At 43.5% G+C, this 16,588-nt stretch overlaps 1 protein-coding gene across 2 annotated transcripts in view; it reads left to right on the forward strand.

Annotated features, from left to right (window-relative positions):
* The first annotated feature begins 13,214 nt into the window (after positions 1 to 13,214).
* PAPOLG (poly(A) polymerase gamma) overlaps positions 13,215 to 16,588 on the forward strand; it is a 46,879-nt gene continuing 43,505 nt past the window's right edge. For both annotated transcript variants that reach the window (XM_060249617.1, XM_060249626.1), the window contains exon 1: positions 13,215 to 13,345. In XM_060249617.1, coding sequence (XP_060105600.1) covers positions 13,302 to 13,345 — 44 coding nt within the window. In that variant the 5' untranslated portion in view covers positions 13,215 to 13,301. The remainder of the gene's footprint in view (positions 13,346 to 16,588) is intronic.

A 16,588-nucleotide genomic window follows, 5' to 3' on the forward strand; every position in this document is an offset into this window, starting at 1 on the left:
TTTTTCTTTCAAAACTGTCCCAACGCCAATTTTATTTAATTTAACTTAAGCCTATTATAAGCACAAATTAGATTGTTGATTTAGCGAAATCCTTATTAAAAGAAGCACATAAAAATCATTTCTTTGTCCTTAGCAAATTACATAAAATACAACTAAATGTTTTGTCTGTCTCCGTCTAAACCATTTCTTCTGATAACATATTAAAAGCAAGTCCGCCAAATTACCAAGTCTACCAAATTCCACAGCAATTATGCTAGCGACCTTTTCAACCTTTGATCTTATTCTTATATCATTATAAACAATCTCACGAAGTAGGCAAACTGTAAATACATCTACTATATAGAGAAATATGTTAACTGCCCTCATTAACATTACTTCTTCAAAATCTCCCTTATTCTTTTAGAATCTAACATCTGTTCATTATTAATGATTACATTTTTATTTATTTATTCACAAGGGAAAGGAAAAAAAACACCCCAGATTCCAGAGTCCTTCTTCCCAAAGATTAAAAACTTTTAAGTTCCTTTGATTTCTGCACCCATATTGCATCCGAGGCAGCCCATTTAATCACAGTTTGTTTTTCAATATCACATTTTACTTCTTAGTCAGAGTTCCTTGTCCAGTCATTCACCAAAGCAGAAAAAAAAAATCCCAAATCCTTTTTCCGAAAGGCTTTCCAAATCCTGATTTGTTGATTGGAGTGCAGCCTTTCTCTTCTCAACATGGCCTGCCCCCTCAACCACAGGGAGAAGAATTCATCGCCATTTTTCCCTCTCAGCTTGATTTCACTGCATCTTGATTTCAGGTCTAGTTTTGAAAATGCGTCACAAGAGACCATCTTACTTTTCCTTTTTTTATTTCGGAGAGTATCACTTTCCTCTTCCACTTTCACTGCCATCAATACACTCTCTTTAGTACCGGACACCTGTAGGTTTACAGTTACATTAGCTGTCAGCATAAAACATTCCATTTGGTCTTTAAGGAGCTGCATAAATGAGATAAGATCTTCCTTCAGAGAAATGAGATTTCAACAAATATCTTTTCCATGTGACATTTCATTAAACAGTGCCATTTCTAATATCAAACTCAGTTTCTTAAAGCAGATTGTAAATTCGCTTCAAGATCCTATTAATCCCCGTTCCGCAACACCTTCACCTGAAGTTTTAGAAACCATTCTTTCAGATACAGTCAGGCGATAGAGACAGAATTCTCTGCAGTATAACTCCTTTGTGCTCATATCATATTGCAACTTCTTAGTAAACTCTTTGATGTATGTCCTATTATATTCCGGGTCAATTTTAGTGATTATATTCAATCCAGTTTAAGTAGTTAAGACTGCTCATGACATTTTGAGGCCTCTTCTAAATGTTTTGAGCTGGTCTTTTGTAGTTATGCAGAGTGACTCATCAGGGAGCAGAATTGGAAAAAACACCTACTTGTTAAGTAGAGCCATCACTTTAAGAGTAGAAAAACGCTGCTTCAAAGACGTACTGGAGAAAGTGAAAGCAAAAGTGGTCGGCGTTCTTTTTCTGCTGGTATGCCAGCTTTCATGGCCACAGAGCTTCAGGACGAACAGAGAGCACAGAGGGCAGCTGCCACTGGCCCCCTCCCCCCCGTAAAGGTCCCATGCCGAAGAAAAAGCCACTCCAGGCTTATTCTACGGGGGCATCACTTCTGTGATGCTCCTCCAATGGCCAGACTCAGAGTTGCCGCAGAGAGACAATCTGCAAGCAACTCTGAAGCCAAGATGACGAATCCCAGAAGTCGCTCAGCAAGTATTTAATGCCATACAGTGTATCCTCTGAAGCTGCCATTTCACCCAGAGGAGCTGACCTGTGAAGCCCGGAGATCAACTGTAATTCTGGGAGAACTCCATGCCCCACCATGAGATAAATAACTCTAGCATTTTATATTAGGGGTGTAGTAAAATTGCCAGTTGCCCTTGGTTCTAGCCTGTGGATACATTTCCCACTCCAGTGCTGCCAAGGCCAGATAGAAATAACTTTGGCATACCATCAGAATATCTCATGTGATTTCCTGTATACAGAGGTCACTGGAGTGACATAAGATGAAGGCACTGAGAAATGGTGCCAAACAGTACAGATTCAGTAATGAAAGAGCGTTTCTGGTGTGATAAACTTAAGAGTTGCAAACAAGACCCAACTCAACATGCCAAATCTTTGCCATTATGTATTTCAAACACTTTGAACATCTTTATCATCTTTAGTCTTTGCGGTTGTAAAACAATAAGCAAATGGCAGCCAGGAGCCAAAACTGTCCCCAAAACAGTCACTAGTCCCCCCCCCCCCCCATTTATCCTTGCCTTCCTTGTGGTTAAATTGAGACTTTCTGCCCTTTCCACACAAATCAATTCAACAGGAAGAGGAGAATTTGCTAGAAATTCACAAGCTGCCATTTTGTGCAGTGGTTGAAAGCTGCGGGGGTGGACCTCTGATAACTAAATTAGCTTTGTAGTTATTATGTGTGTTGAGGGAGGGGTTGGTTTATTGTTTTCACTCCTTCCCCATATATTGGTCTTCCATATTTTCTCAAAGTGGAGGATGGATGTTCTTAACTAGAAATATTGCAGTTTTTCCTGTAAAAATAGCCATTCTCATACTTTATTTCAGAAGGAAAGAAAATTTAAGTTTAAAATACACATACAGATTGCATCATCTATATAGTTTCTTTTGCTCTTTTCCAAAAAAGGCAGCACATAGTTCTGATGTTTTGAGCATCATCAAGCTATATGACTGTATTGGTCTATGGACTGCATTGGAAAATGGACTAATTTGACCCCCAGCTAAGCTATTTATCAACTGCTGAATTATGCCATTTTCATTTTTTCCCAACAATTTGCAGATTGAGGATAGTTCATATTTTCTTTGTTGGCTTCCAAACAGAGCAGACAGATGCAAAGGAAATTGGGACTCTGTCTCTTTAACTAAAAGGAAAAACAGCATTTTTGCCAGGTGCAGAAATAAAAAGAAGTGTCACCTGCTGCAACTCCTCCTCGTATACAGTTATGAAAGTTGCAGGAATATTGTCCTGTCTTGCATTTGACCACCCTGACTTTTTCAGAAACACAAAACAAGTTGGGTCATGCTGGAGAATGAGTTCCTTCTTGTCCTCTTTAAGTACGCTGTTTAGGGTGCCTTAATTGCCAGCTACTCCTGCCTTTAAAGTTTCTCTGCAAGCAGCAATCAGAATTACATGCAATCTCTGCATGGAGCTAATGAATTCATGACCAAGGCTACTACTAGACATGTTAACAAGATCCTTTATCGGGATATTACAGTCCAACTTTAATGCTGAGCACCAGGCCCTTGGCCATGCCTGGACTATAACAGAACCATCAAGCCAGGACAGCATTGCAAGGAAAGTAAATGGTGTCACACAAGGCTTTCCTTGTTAAGCAGTTCGTTCTCATTATTAAACCTGGCAGTCACCAGACTAAAAATATGTGATTTTATTATTTTCCCATCACTAAGAAGACAGGTAAACACTCTGAAGGACAGGGCATGATGAAGATAAGTTTTGCCATGGAAGTGAAGCCAAGACCCTTGGCATTTGGGAATGAGGAACATGTTGATGTATCTGCAAGCCTTATTTTATTACTGCCAGCTACCAAAAGGACTAGAAACTTGAGTAATATGAGAAAGCAGAGATTCTCACAATTCCAAATCTAGCTTCTCACAGGTAGAAGGGCTGTATGTACAGGTATGGTCAGATTCCTGCAGTATCAAATTATTATTCCCAATACTTTGTGCCAGTGAAAAGAGATGTTTGAGTGAATAATTGAAAGTTGGATCTGACAAACTATTCCACTGGTTAAAAAGGGAGAAGGGAGTCTCCTTTGACTACTCAAAAAACTATGTTGGGAATTGTGCACAGATACTAACCATAATGAGAGAAATGGGCAAAGTTCAGTGAAAAAATTGGTGGGATCCAACCCTAAGTCTGTGGAGTACTTACTTGACTGAGGATGAGTTTTACTGAATTCATTGGGGCATACGTCTGAGGAAAAACTGTAAAGGCACAGGCATTCCAACCCCATGATACTAAAAAGTGGAGTATTTAGTTAGAACAAGAGGTAAGCAATGATCAGCTGATACAACTTTAGTGGTTGAGATTTTTGTTCTACCACCATAACTTCAAAGAACTGAATAAATCAGTGGGAAATAAACAGCTCTACAACACATTCCTTAATAGGTAAAATAAATTCAGATCAGAGTTTATGCTATCTCTTTTTAAAATATATATACTGTTTTTAGTCACTTGTTAGAAAAGGTGGGTTAAAAATGTCCTAAACAAATATTTTTGGCTTATGTTCTAGTTGGTGTATCTAAGGTTTCTACCAATTCATAATGTTTATGGATTAGTCATATATCAGAAATGCTGCCCATGAGATATCCAAAGCTTATTGAGTTTGTCCATAGTCTGTGAATGTACAACTGTGTGTTCATACAACCTTCAATTAGTTCTGCCATCAGCTTCACAAGTATAAAGGGGGTGTGGTCTGGAGGTAATAATGAGCATTAACAAGTATATTTTCTAGAAAACAAAAATAACCCCTAATAAAAGCACATTGTTGTGTTAGAAATCTGATGTTTACTTTTTCAGGGCTTCATAATTAAAATGGAAATTTTTGTGTAAGAAAACTGAATGGCTCTAAGTGACACTTCTGAATTAGTGAATTAGTCTAGCTAAAGAACTAGTTAAAATGATGTGACCAGATACCAATGCTGTCAGTGTGGTTGCAGTCAGTGTTCTGGTATCCTAATTGTTTTGCCTTGCCATAATTTGTCAACACATATCTTAATCCAGAAAGCTGATAGCTGTAAATAGGTTAATTCCTCATATACCAAGCAGGAATGTAGGGCATTGAGGACATCTCAAGAGACCATCCTATCTATACTCCTGCCTCTCACATTTTATTTTTTTTATTTACATCCCATCAAGTCTGTGTGTTGCCTTGCTCTAGATAGAAAAGACATTTTCTTTGCTTTTTCTTTCTTTCTTTTTTAGTAGATGACTAGCTCAGATAATCAAAGTCGAAAAACCAGGGGCGATGATACCACTGAGCTATCAGAACAGGCCTGGTTGTAAATTTAAACACCACTTTTATTCATTAATCTCCAGCAGCTAAAGACAAACTAAAAGCAAAATTAACATGATTGCAATGGAAGCACTCTTGTACCCTGGGGCTATTTTGGGGCCTGCTGAGAGAGAGTGAGCTGATCAAAGAAAGAGACCGCATCAAGGGTAGTGTGATTAGCGTGGCTTCACTGTGTTAATGGTTAGTTTCTTGTTCCTAAACTGTTTTGAGAGCTTACCAGTACCACAATTAATGTGGGCTTCAATTTGGAGTGAAATAGTGTAGCAGTCTGTCCAGTCTAATGATTGTATTTCATTGGGGATTTAATGCAAAGCAATCATAGCTGGAATATAGTTGGTGGGTGCCCTGGGGCCATAATCACTGGGGGGACTCTCAGGTTACAATGCACTCCCCTTTTGCATTAAAAAGATGCATTGATACAAAGAAAAAGAATAAATGTATATTTTGCATATTATTAACTCATTGTTCCTAATATAAGCCTTAGAGATGGGGCTTCTTAAATGTTCTTTAAAACAAAGGAGCAGGAATCTAATGTCAGAGCCACAATTCCAGAATTTACAAAGCAAATATATTTGCCATAAGTACTTCTGTTTTTGCCTCATAAATTTTACCATAAAAAGGTGAATCACATGCTTGGGAATATCATATGTACCTATGTGTCATTCACTCCTTACCCATTTGCTGAGGGAAATGCCAGTGTAGGATAGGTGTAGTCTACATATGGGAATCCCCATCAGAGAAGTATGGGATGCAGCAAGTAAGACATGGTAAAAGACCATTCATGAGTTGAAATGGCCAGTCTGCTGAGGGTATACACTGTAAAGCTGGAAACCCCTGCAATATATATGGCTTGCAGGGTGTCCTGAATGTGACTACCCAATGCCAAATTCAAGATGCCACCACTATCAGGACCAAGGATCCCATCCTTACTGTTTGTTGACACATAACTTAGTGATGTTATTCTTCATTGCTATCAGGACACATTTGCCTTGGCCCAGAGCTGCAAAAGAGATCAAAGCATATCATATAGCCCTTAGTTACAAGTTATTAATATAATCTTGCCTCTGATAAAGACTACTGCCTGCTTACAGAGTGAATACTGTAACCTAATAGGGAACCTTCTGTGATTATCTCTTTCTCATAAGGCTGGGTACCAAATTCACAGCCACATAGCAGGCTAGACTCTTGAGACCACCAAGAGAGGGATCTTCAGACAGATAATTTCTTCCACTGGGAGTCTTGTTGAGCATTAAATCTGCAAAGAAGCCAATTCTGTAAAAGTCTCATACACAAGTGGGCAAAAGGAACAGCAGCTGTATTTATTTATTTATTTATTTATATTAAGATTTATACCCCGCCCTTCTCACCTAGGTGTCTCAGGGCGGCTTACAACACAATAATTAAAACAATTTCAGTTTAAACAATTAAAATACCATTAAATCATAATTTAGTAAAAAAGATAGAATAAAAACCGGCGGCCTATAGATACATTTTTCATCCAGGATATTTTACATTGTCAGTTAATATCATAGGCCTGCCGGAAGAGGACTGTCTTACAGGCCCTGCGGAATTGCCCTAGATCCCGCAGGGCCCGCACCTCCTCCGGCATATATAATGACATTAACTCCAAAAAACTTTAGACTTGGTGGCTTATTTTGCTGCCATGGCCTGAATAATACTTTCTCTATACTTAGGAAGGAAAGGATATCAGGCAACAGAATTTAACCAGGCTCCAGTAAAAAGTATAGACAGTGTGTGGGGATTAACTCCGATTTTTGTTCATTAACTTTGAGACCCAAAGAATTTAGAGTGGACAAAGTTAGATTACTGTGATCAGACAAGGCTGATGTAGGAGGGGCTGCCAAAGGTCAGTCATCCAAAAAAGGATACATTGTCCACCCTTGTAGATGCAGGTGGGCTACCACCACAATAGGGTTGCCAGGTCCAACGCAAGAAATAACTGGGACTTTGGAGGTAGAGCCAGGAGCAAGGGTGTGACAAACACAACTGAACTCTGAAGTGAGTTCTGGCAATCACATTTAAGGGACCACACACCTTATAAATGCCTTCCCTTCATTTGGAAATAGGAGCACCTATCCTATCATACATTTAGTTAACACCTTTGGGACTGTAGCTAAACCAAAAGGAAGAATAGTATTATGGTTGCCAATCCCCAGTTGGGGGCAGGAGATCCCCCAGTTTGGAGGCCCTCTCCCCACTCCAGGGTCATCAGAAAGTGGGGGGAGGGAAATGTCTGCTGGGCACTCCATTATATCCTACAGAAGCCGGTTCCCATAGGGCATAATGGAGAATCAATCCGTGGGTATCTGGGGCTCTGGGGGGTGGGGACTGTTTCCATTTTCGTCACCAAATTTTCATCATAGCATCTGGTCCCTTTCCTCAAAACAACCCCCAAGTTTCAAAAAGATTGGACCAGGGGGTTCAATTCGATGAGCTCCAAAAGAAGGTGCCCCTATCCTCCATTATTTCCAAATGGATAGAAGGCATTTAAAAGGTGCATGGTCCCTTTAAATGTCATGGCCAGAACTTCCTTCATGCTTGTCACACCCTTGCTCTCAAAGTCTTCTGGCTCCACTCCTAAAGTTCCCAGATATTTCTTGAGTTGGACCTGGCAACCCAAAACAGTGTATTGGTAATGCACTTCACCACTATGAAAATACAGGTACTTCCTGCAGTTCTCATGAATCAATATGTGGAAATAACCATACTTTAGATCAATGATCACAAACAAGTGTCTTGTTCTAAGAGGGAAAGAACCTCACCCAACGTAAGTATCCAAAACCTGGAAATACTCAGATATCTGAGATTCAAAATAGGCCTCTTCCCCCCCACACACACACACAATCTTTTTTTAATCTATAAAAAATTATTTTAATTTTGGTCTCTATGGAGGCTGCTCTTCAGGAACATCTGGAAGAAAAGGAGCTAAAACTACCTCAGCCTTGTAGCTGGCCAGTAAATGCACAGTCCCATGTGTAAGTACACAAAAACCACAAAAATGAATCTGAAATATTCTTAGTTATATCTGCTGAGGATCATAATATAAGGCTCAATCTTATATTAATTTTATTAATGTAGTTCCTTTAGGTGGGTGGGTGTCCTTAGGCAATTTTTAACTTATGAAACAGTCACCTGAAGACTGCTGTTGGAAACATGTCAGCACTATCAGTATTGATTTGTTTTTACTGAGAATTGCCTATTTGTTTATATGAAATGGCCAAATCATTTGTATTTGTTTTTCATTAATCAACATTTGAAAATAAATAGCATTTCCCACTTTGAAGAGTTATTGTCTCACACTAAATAAAACCATATGTTGCTATTCGTATTTACCAGTGATAGTCCACATTTCCTAGTCTGGATGAATAGCTATCCTTTAAGATTACCAACCTCCAGATGGGGCCTGGAGATCTCCTGGAATTACAACTGATTCCCTGATGACAGAGTTCAGTTCCCCTGGAGAAAATGGCTGCTTTTGAGGGGTTCTATGACATCATACCTTGCTGAGGTTCCTTCCCTCCCCAAATCCCCCTTCTCTGGCTCCTCTTCCAAAATTTTAAGGAATTTCCTAACCTGGAGTTGCCAACCCTGTCTAGAGGATGCAATAGAGATCAGTCCCCCTGGAGAAAATGGATGCCTTGGAGGGTGGATTCCATGGCATTGTACCCCACTATAGTTCCTGTCCTCTCCAGGTTTCATCTCCAAATCTCCAGGAGTTTCCAAACATGGATCTAGCAAGTCTTATCTTCCTCCTGTCCCCTGCTGGCAAGGGGACACCTGCAGCCCCGTAGCTAGGGGCCATGGGGGAAGGGAGCCACGGGGAGGGGGCCCTTTAAATCATGCAAGAGGCTGGTGACTGCTCCTGCTGCCCGTCCCTCATGATTTGGATCCCACCAATCAGCTGATTTGTGGGCCCTTTAAATGGCATGGGAGTGGCAGCAGCTGCTCTTGGGTGCCCCTCCCATATGATCTAAATTGTTCAGGATGGAGAGGGGCAGTTGAGAGGGGGGTGAGGGGCCCCCAAAACTATCGGGGGCCAGGCCCCATGGACCCCTGGTTAGCCACAGGCCTGTGGCACCCCTACCAGTGTCTCTCCCCCAACATTTTTTTGTTTTGGCAGATCCCATTCCCATCCCAGACCCTTTCAGAATTTGATTAGTTGACATCTCTTACAGAGGGCCAGGGTAGTGGCAGACTAGAATGATGTAAGCTGCTTTGGTTCCCCTTTGTGGAAAAAGGCAGGATATAAATGAAGAAATAACAAAAGATAGCGGAAGAAAGGACGGGGACAAAGGGTGGCAGTTGGGAGTGGGCTGTCACAGAGGCGCACACTAGATTGTGGGGTGCCACAGGGAGCAGTTCTCTCCCCGATGTTATTTAACATCTACATGCGCCCCCTTGCTCAGATTGCCCGGAGGTATGGGCTTGGGTGCTATCAATATGCAGATGACACCCAGCTCTATCTGCTAATGGATGGCCGGCCTGACTGCGCCCCAGGGAATCTGAACCTGGCACTGCAGGCTGTGGCAGGTTGGCTTAGGCTGAGTGGGCTGAAGCTGAACCCGACGAAGACAGAGTTTGTTTGCATGGGTCGTGGCGCTCTGGGAGGAGAAATTCCTCTCCCAGTTTTTGACAGTGTGCCGCTGAAAGCGGCGCATTGAGTCAGGAGCTTGGGAGTGTTATTGGAGCCTTCACTATCAATGGAGGCCCAAATAGCAGCCACTGCCAAGTCGGCGTTTTTTCATTCTGAAGCGGGCAAGGCAGTTGGCTCCCTTCCTAGAGCGTCAGGACCTAGCAACAGTGATCCATGTAATGGTCACCTCAAGATTGGATTACTGTAATGCCCTCTACATGGGGCTGCCTCTGTGCTGAACCCGGAAGCTGCAGCTGGTGCAGAACACGACGGCTAGGCTGTTATTAGGCTGTTATCAGCCTGGAGGAAGTTGACAGGATCCTCTTATCTGCACGCCCAACAACCTGCAATTTGGACCCATGCCCCTCCTGGCTTATTAAAACCTGCCAGAGGGAGCTTAGATATCCTGTACGGGATATCATAAATAGATCCCTGACGGAAGGGCACTTTCCAACACCGCTCAAAGAGGCAGTGGTCCGTCCCCTCCTGAAAAAAACAATGTTAGACCCGGCCGAATTGGCACACTAACGGTCGGTCTCAAATTTGCCCTTTTTGGGCAAACTCATCGAGAGGGCAGTGGCGATGCAGCTACAGAGTTTCCTGGAGGATGCTTCTGTCCTTGATTCCCATCAGTCCGGCTTTCGCCCGGGCCACGGGACGGAGATGGTGCTGGTTGCCCTGGTAGATGACCTTCAACGGCATCTGGATCGAGGCGGCTCGGCGGTGCTGATGCTGTTGGACCTGTCAGCAGCGTTCGATATGGTCGACCATCAGTTACTGACCTGCCGCCTCGCCGATACAAGGATTCAGGCCTTACAATGGCTTTCCTCCTTCCTTGAGGGTCGGGGACAAAGGGTGGCAATTGGGGGTGAACTGTCCCGGAGACACACGCTTGACTGCGGAGTGCCTCAAGGGGCGGTGCTCTCCCCGATGCTATTTAACATCTATATGTGCCCCCTTGCCCAGATTGCCCGGAGGTATGGGTTGGGTTGTCATCAGTACGCTGATGACACCCAGCTCTATCTGCTTATGGATGGCCGGCCTACCTGGTCCCAGAAAATTTGGACCGGGCGTTACAGGCCGTGGCTTGGTGGCTAAGGCTGAGTGGACTGAGGCTAAATCCGGCGAAGACAGAGGTCCTTTGCTTGGGCTGTCATGGCCCGGGAAGGGAAATCCCCCTGCCAGTTTTTGACGGTGTGCCGCTGACAGCGGCGCACAAGGTCAAGAGTTTTGGGGTACTATTGGAGCCTTCCCTAACAATGGAGGCTCAAATAGCAGCCACTGCTAAGTCCGCATTCTTCCATCTTAGGCGAGCGAGGCAGTTGGCTCCTTTCCTGGAGCATGATGATCTAGCAACGGTGATTCATGCAACGGTCACCTCGAGGTTGGATTACTGTAATGCCCTCTACATGGGGCTGCCCCTGTGCCAAACCCGGAAGTTGCAGTTAGTGCAGAATGCCGCTGCCCGGCTGTTATTAGGGCTCCCAAGATGGGAGCACATTCAGCCAGGGCTTCGGGATCTGCACTGGCTGCCAATAATATACTGAGTCAGGTACAAGGTGCTGGTTATTACCTTTAAAGCCCTATATGGCCTAGGACCTGCCTACCTTAGGGACCGTCTCTCCCCACATGTTTCCCAGAGAGTGCTGAGATCGGGCTCTCAAAATTTGCTTGATATCCCCGGGCCAAAAGAGGCCCATCTGAAATCCACCAGGGACAGGGCCTTCTCGGTAATGGCCCCTTGCTGGTGGAACCAGCTGCTGGAGGAGGTGAGGGCCCTGCGGGACCTTGGCCAGTTCCGCAGGGCCTGTAAGACACCCCTTTTCCGGCTGGCCTATAACTAACTGGCATTGGAAACTCTATAGAAGATTGCAGTGTAGTATTCTGCTAGATCGCTTGTTTTTATGTTTTACTGTTTTAACGGTGTAATTTGTATTTTAAATCCAAAACCTATGTTAGTTCTTATGTGTTGTAAGCCACCCTGAGCCACTTCGGTGGGAAGGGCGGGATATAAATTGAAATAAACTGAAACTGAAACTTATTAGGGCTCCCGAAATTGGAGCACATACAGTCGGGGCTGCGCAGACTGCACTGGCTGCCAGTTGTATACCGGGTTCGTTACAAAGTGCTGGTTATCACCTTTAAAGCCCTATATGGTCGAGGACCTGCCTACCTGAAGGACCGTCTCTCCCCATATGAACCCCAGAGAGCACTGAGGTCAGCTGGGAAGAACCAGCTGACTATCCCCAGGCCGAAGGAGGCAAAATTAAAGAACACCCGTTCACGAGTCTTCTCCATTGCAGCTCCACACCTATGGAACCAGCTCCCGGAAGAAGTGCGGGCCTTGCGGAGCCTTGAACAATTCCACAGGGCCTGCAAGACCTTCCTTTTTAGGATGGCCTTTACCTGACTGAACGACTGATGATTCGCCTTAAATGATTCCGCCATAGTATTTACACCTAATAGAGTAGCACTAGGAATGTTAATTTTAATTGGAATGTTTTTAAATGAATGTGATTTTAAAACCTGTTGTATAATTTATTGTATGGATGTTGTTAGCCGCCCTGAGCCTGCTTTGGCGGAGAGGGCGGGATATAAATAAAATAGTATTATATATTATTATTATAGAAATCGTTGGGTGGTTGGTGGGCACAAAGGAGAGAAGGAACCAGGGAAAGGTGAGGATATGGTGGTTGCAAGGAGGGGAAAAGTAAGAAGGAGAAAGTAATATAGGGGAAAATCAGGTGCCCGTCAAAAGTTAGGACTGCCAATTTAAGGCTGGGAAATTCCTGGAGATTTGAAGGTGAAGGAGGGCTGCCAGGTCTTCCCTGGCCACCAGTGAGGGTAGGGGCCATGGTTGCCAGATCCAGGTTGGGAAACACCTGGGGACTTGAGAATGGAGTCTGTGGAACACAGGAACCTCAGTGGGATACAATGTCCTCCACTCATCAATTTTTTCCAGGAGAACTGATATCTGTAATGTGTGAAAATGAACTGTAATTCCAGGAGATCCCTGGAGGCTGGCATCCCTAGGAGTTACTTCAGGGTGGTATAATGTCATAGAAGCAGCCCTCCAAAGCAGCCTTTTTTTCCAAGGGAACGTCTGTCTGAAGGCTGCAGATCAGTATCAGTTATTGTTTTGTCCTACTAAAAGTATTGCACAAAATTCCTGTTTGGAGTTTTTTTTTTTTTAATGTATTTATTAGTTGCGTTTCTTAGTCTGCGGCAGTGCCTTAGAAATTTTCTCCCTCGTGATTTTGTTATTACTTTTCTCATGTAAACCTACAAAAACGCAGCAAATGCAGTCAAAAGCCAGAGCGGCGACGACGTGTCAAACCTTCCCGCGCAAATGTTGTGTTTAAGTTCGCAATTGTAACAGAGGGAGAGAACGAGCTAGGACTTTGCCATTACGGTTCAGCAGGGGGCGCTGCCGCCTGTATTACTACGGCTTCCGCTATCCCTATATAGCGAGTGGGGGGAACTAGGTCGGGCTCAGTGCAGAGAGTGTGTGCGCGTTGGAAGCAGTAGATGCGTGCAGAGCTCGTGCTTGTGGCAATGAAGGAGACGTGCGGGTAAGGTGGGGGAGGAAGTTGACGTCAGTGTGGAGGAGGGTCTGCTTTTCCGGGAGCATGGGCCATTGATCTCGGAAGTCGGAATTGAGACTCGTTCTCCTCTTGCATTCCCCCACCCCTTCCCAGCGTGCGACTCTTGCTAACTCCTTTTGGAACAGCAGCGTGGATTTTTCTCTCTACTGTGAGAACAGCTGGGCCCCTGGGCGGGCTAGCTTTTAGGCAGCGCCCCCCCCCCCCTTCCCGTTGCTCCTAATTATGCCTTTGAGGGCAGCTACTTGTTAGTGTTTCTGTTGGGTCGCCTTGCTACTTTTCCTGCCTGCTGTTATTGCGCTGTCAGTGGTACAGCCCTCGTCTATTCCCTGGAGAATGGCGTTGGGGTGGTCTCAAAGAATCACACTCGTCGTCGGAGCAGCCTTATTTTGACGGCGTGGCTAGTATCTGAAGGGCCAGGTGGCAGTAGGTTCTGTAGTTCTTGGCTCCACATGTGCATGTTAATTGAACCCAGAGGGTCTACTCCAGAGAGTTTACAACTGAGGTTTCTGATGGTCTTAAAAGGAAACCGATTTGAAGTTGACGTGACCAGTTTCTTTCGCTAGTACTAGTAGTAGTAGTATCCTACCTGATTATTTTTCTTGCAGACTTGGCATGCTTGTTTTTGCTGGTTTGCAGCATTAGTTTTATTGGCTGTTAGCAGCAGACAGCAGGAGTGTTACCACTACTACCCTGTCACATTGGGGGGCCCTTCTCTTTTGTACAGGAAAATTAAGATATCAACAGATAGTAGGGGAAATAAAAACCAACAGCATCTAATTTAGAATTCAACAAGTGGTGGGGGTTTTGTTGCTGCTCAAATTTGACAGAAATTTCTATGTTGAACCACTTTATTTAAAGGGAGAAAAAAGGATGCCGTGTTCTAATTTTTAATGCAGTTCCTTTTCCTTAAAAAATTATGCTGGCTCCAAAGGCTTGAATTTTGGGTTTCCATTTGTGTGTGAATTTTTTGCAAGCTGCTTCAGGAGCTTTTTAAAACTAAGACAGTTGGGTAAAAATGCTGAGGGTTTGCTGTTTAATTCTTTAACCTCTTCCATCTGTGCAGTGTCTACCTATAGCCTTTAAAAAAATTAATGGGGTTGCGTGATAATTCTAGTTAGATGCCAACATGTCCATGCCATGGGTATTCACTATGGTGTTAAGCTTCCATTTTTGGGTTGCCTAAACCTTTTTTAGGCCTTCCCTCAGCTTCACTTCAAAGATGCCTCGATGGCTAAGAAATAGTGTGAGGAAATATATGAGCATTTCACCAGTGTCTCAGGCAGGGTCTGTTCTCTTCATGTGTTATCTGAACCTTTTAAGCTGGAGATGGCTGGGGAATTAACCTTTTGCCTGTAAAGCAGGTGCTCTACCATGCAACAGCACCCTCTTCCTCCCACAGGGGTAAAATAAGGAATGCCTTTCTCTTCATAACCCTTTAAAATCTGAGAGATGTTCTTGCAAATATACTGACACTTTTTTCCTCTGCTTCATGTTCCCATCATACCATCTTGCACATATGTGTCTTGCAAGAACAGAAGAAAAAAGACACTGTTAGAATGGGTAGAGATTAAGAATCATTCCTCCTCCTCCAAGTTTCTTCCCATTAGAAGAGGTTTGTGAGCTTTCAAGGGAATTGTTACATAGCCTTCAGGGTTGATCTCAGGTAGGGTTGCCAGCCTCTAGGTTGGACCTGTAGTTCTTCCAGAATTATGGCTGATCTCCAGACCACACAGATCTATTCCAGTATATGGGTGTATATGAGAGAGTTGAGCTGAAGTTGTTGGTTGATGATGTGGGAACACATTATGTCTTTATTCATGTAAAAATCTGATAACCATAAAACTAGACAAAAAGCTACTGTTACAGTTGGTCAATAAGAATGAAAAAGTTAACCTGAAAACCAGCTGAAACAATGTAGTCTTCACTTTGTTTTTCTGAGTGACATCAGTCAAAAGGTGAGCCTCTCTTGGGAAAGAATTTAACATTATTGGTGTTGCCACTAAGAAAGCTCAGGCGATCATTGCTAGATCAGGGGTGTCAAACATGCGGCCCAGGGGCTGAATCAGGCCCCCAAAGGGCTCCTATCAGGTCCTCAAGCAACTGGCTGTCATCTGCTTTCTTCTCCCTCTCTCTTGCTTCCTTCTGCATCTCAGCTTGCTTTGTAAGGCTTGCTCAATCGCACAGGAGCTGCAAAGCAAAACCTCGATTTTCTCCGTTGGTTGAGGCCTCTCCCCCTCATCCCCTGGGGAGGGAGAGAAAGAGCCAGAGCTTCCTTTGCCCAGTTCCCTGGATCCCACGGGAGAAATATAAAGAAGGGACCTTTAAGACTTCTAATGTTTTAAGTATGTTTTATTTTAAGGGTTTTTAAAAAAATATTTAATTGTGTTTCTTTTCTTTAAAAAGTTTATATCTCTGCTACCTCATCTAAAATAGGTGCATACATGGCCTGGCCCGACATGACCCAGCCCAACAAGATCTCATTTAGGTCAGATCCAGCCCTCATAAATGAGTTTGACACCCCTGGCCTGGGTGGTTTAGTGCTCAGACCAGTGCTTGAAATGATGATTAGAATATGTGGTTTAGAGTGTTGGGTAAAGATCAGGGTGGCCTGAGTTTGAATCTCCACTATGCCAGGGAAGCTTGCACACTCTTAGCCTAACCTACCTCAGCAGGTTGTTGTGAAAGTAAAATGGAGAACAGGAGAACTATGTAAGCTGCTCTGGATCCCCACCAGGGTATAAATTAAGTAAAGTTTATACTGACTTCTTATTTGAAAACAACAGAAAAGTACGTAGTTCATGTGTACACCAGAGCCAGTTTGGTGTAGGAGAGCCAGTTTGTGATTAAGTGTGTGAACTCTTATCTGGGAGAACTGGGTTTGATTCCCCACTCCTCCACTTGCAGCTGCTGGAATGGCCTTGGGTCAGCCATAGCTTTGGCAGAGGTTGTCCTTGAAAGGGGTGTCTGTTGTGGGGGAGGAAGATAAAGGAGATTGTGAGCCGCTCTGAGATTCAGAGTGGAGGGCAGGATATAAATCCAATATTATCTCCAATAGCAATAGGAAAATAGTGTATGTGTTCACTTCTCCAGTAGCATTCCACTTCAAGGCACTGATGTTAATTGTGACTGCATTAATAGTTTGTTTAGTTGCATGTGGCTTATAGCAGAAGTAAATAGTTTTCCTCAGTATACAGCTAGTAAAATGGGAAA

Source organism: Heteronotia binoei, chromosome 1, assembly GCF_032191835.1.
Source record: "Heteronotia binoei isolate CCM8104 ecotype False Entrance Well chromosome 1, APGP_CSIRO_Hbin_v1, whole genome shotgun sequence".
NCBI lineage: Eukaryota > Metazoa > Chordata > Lepidosauria > Squamata > Gekkonidae > Heteronotia > Heteronotia binoei.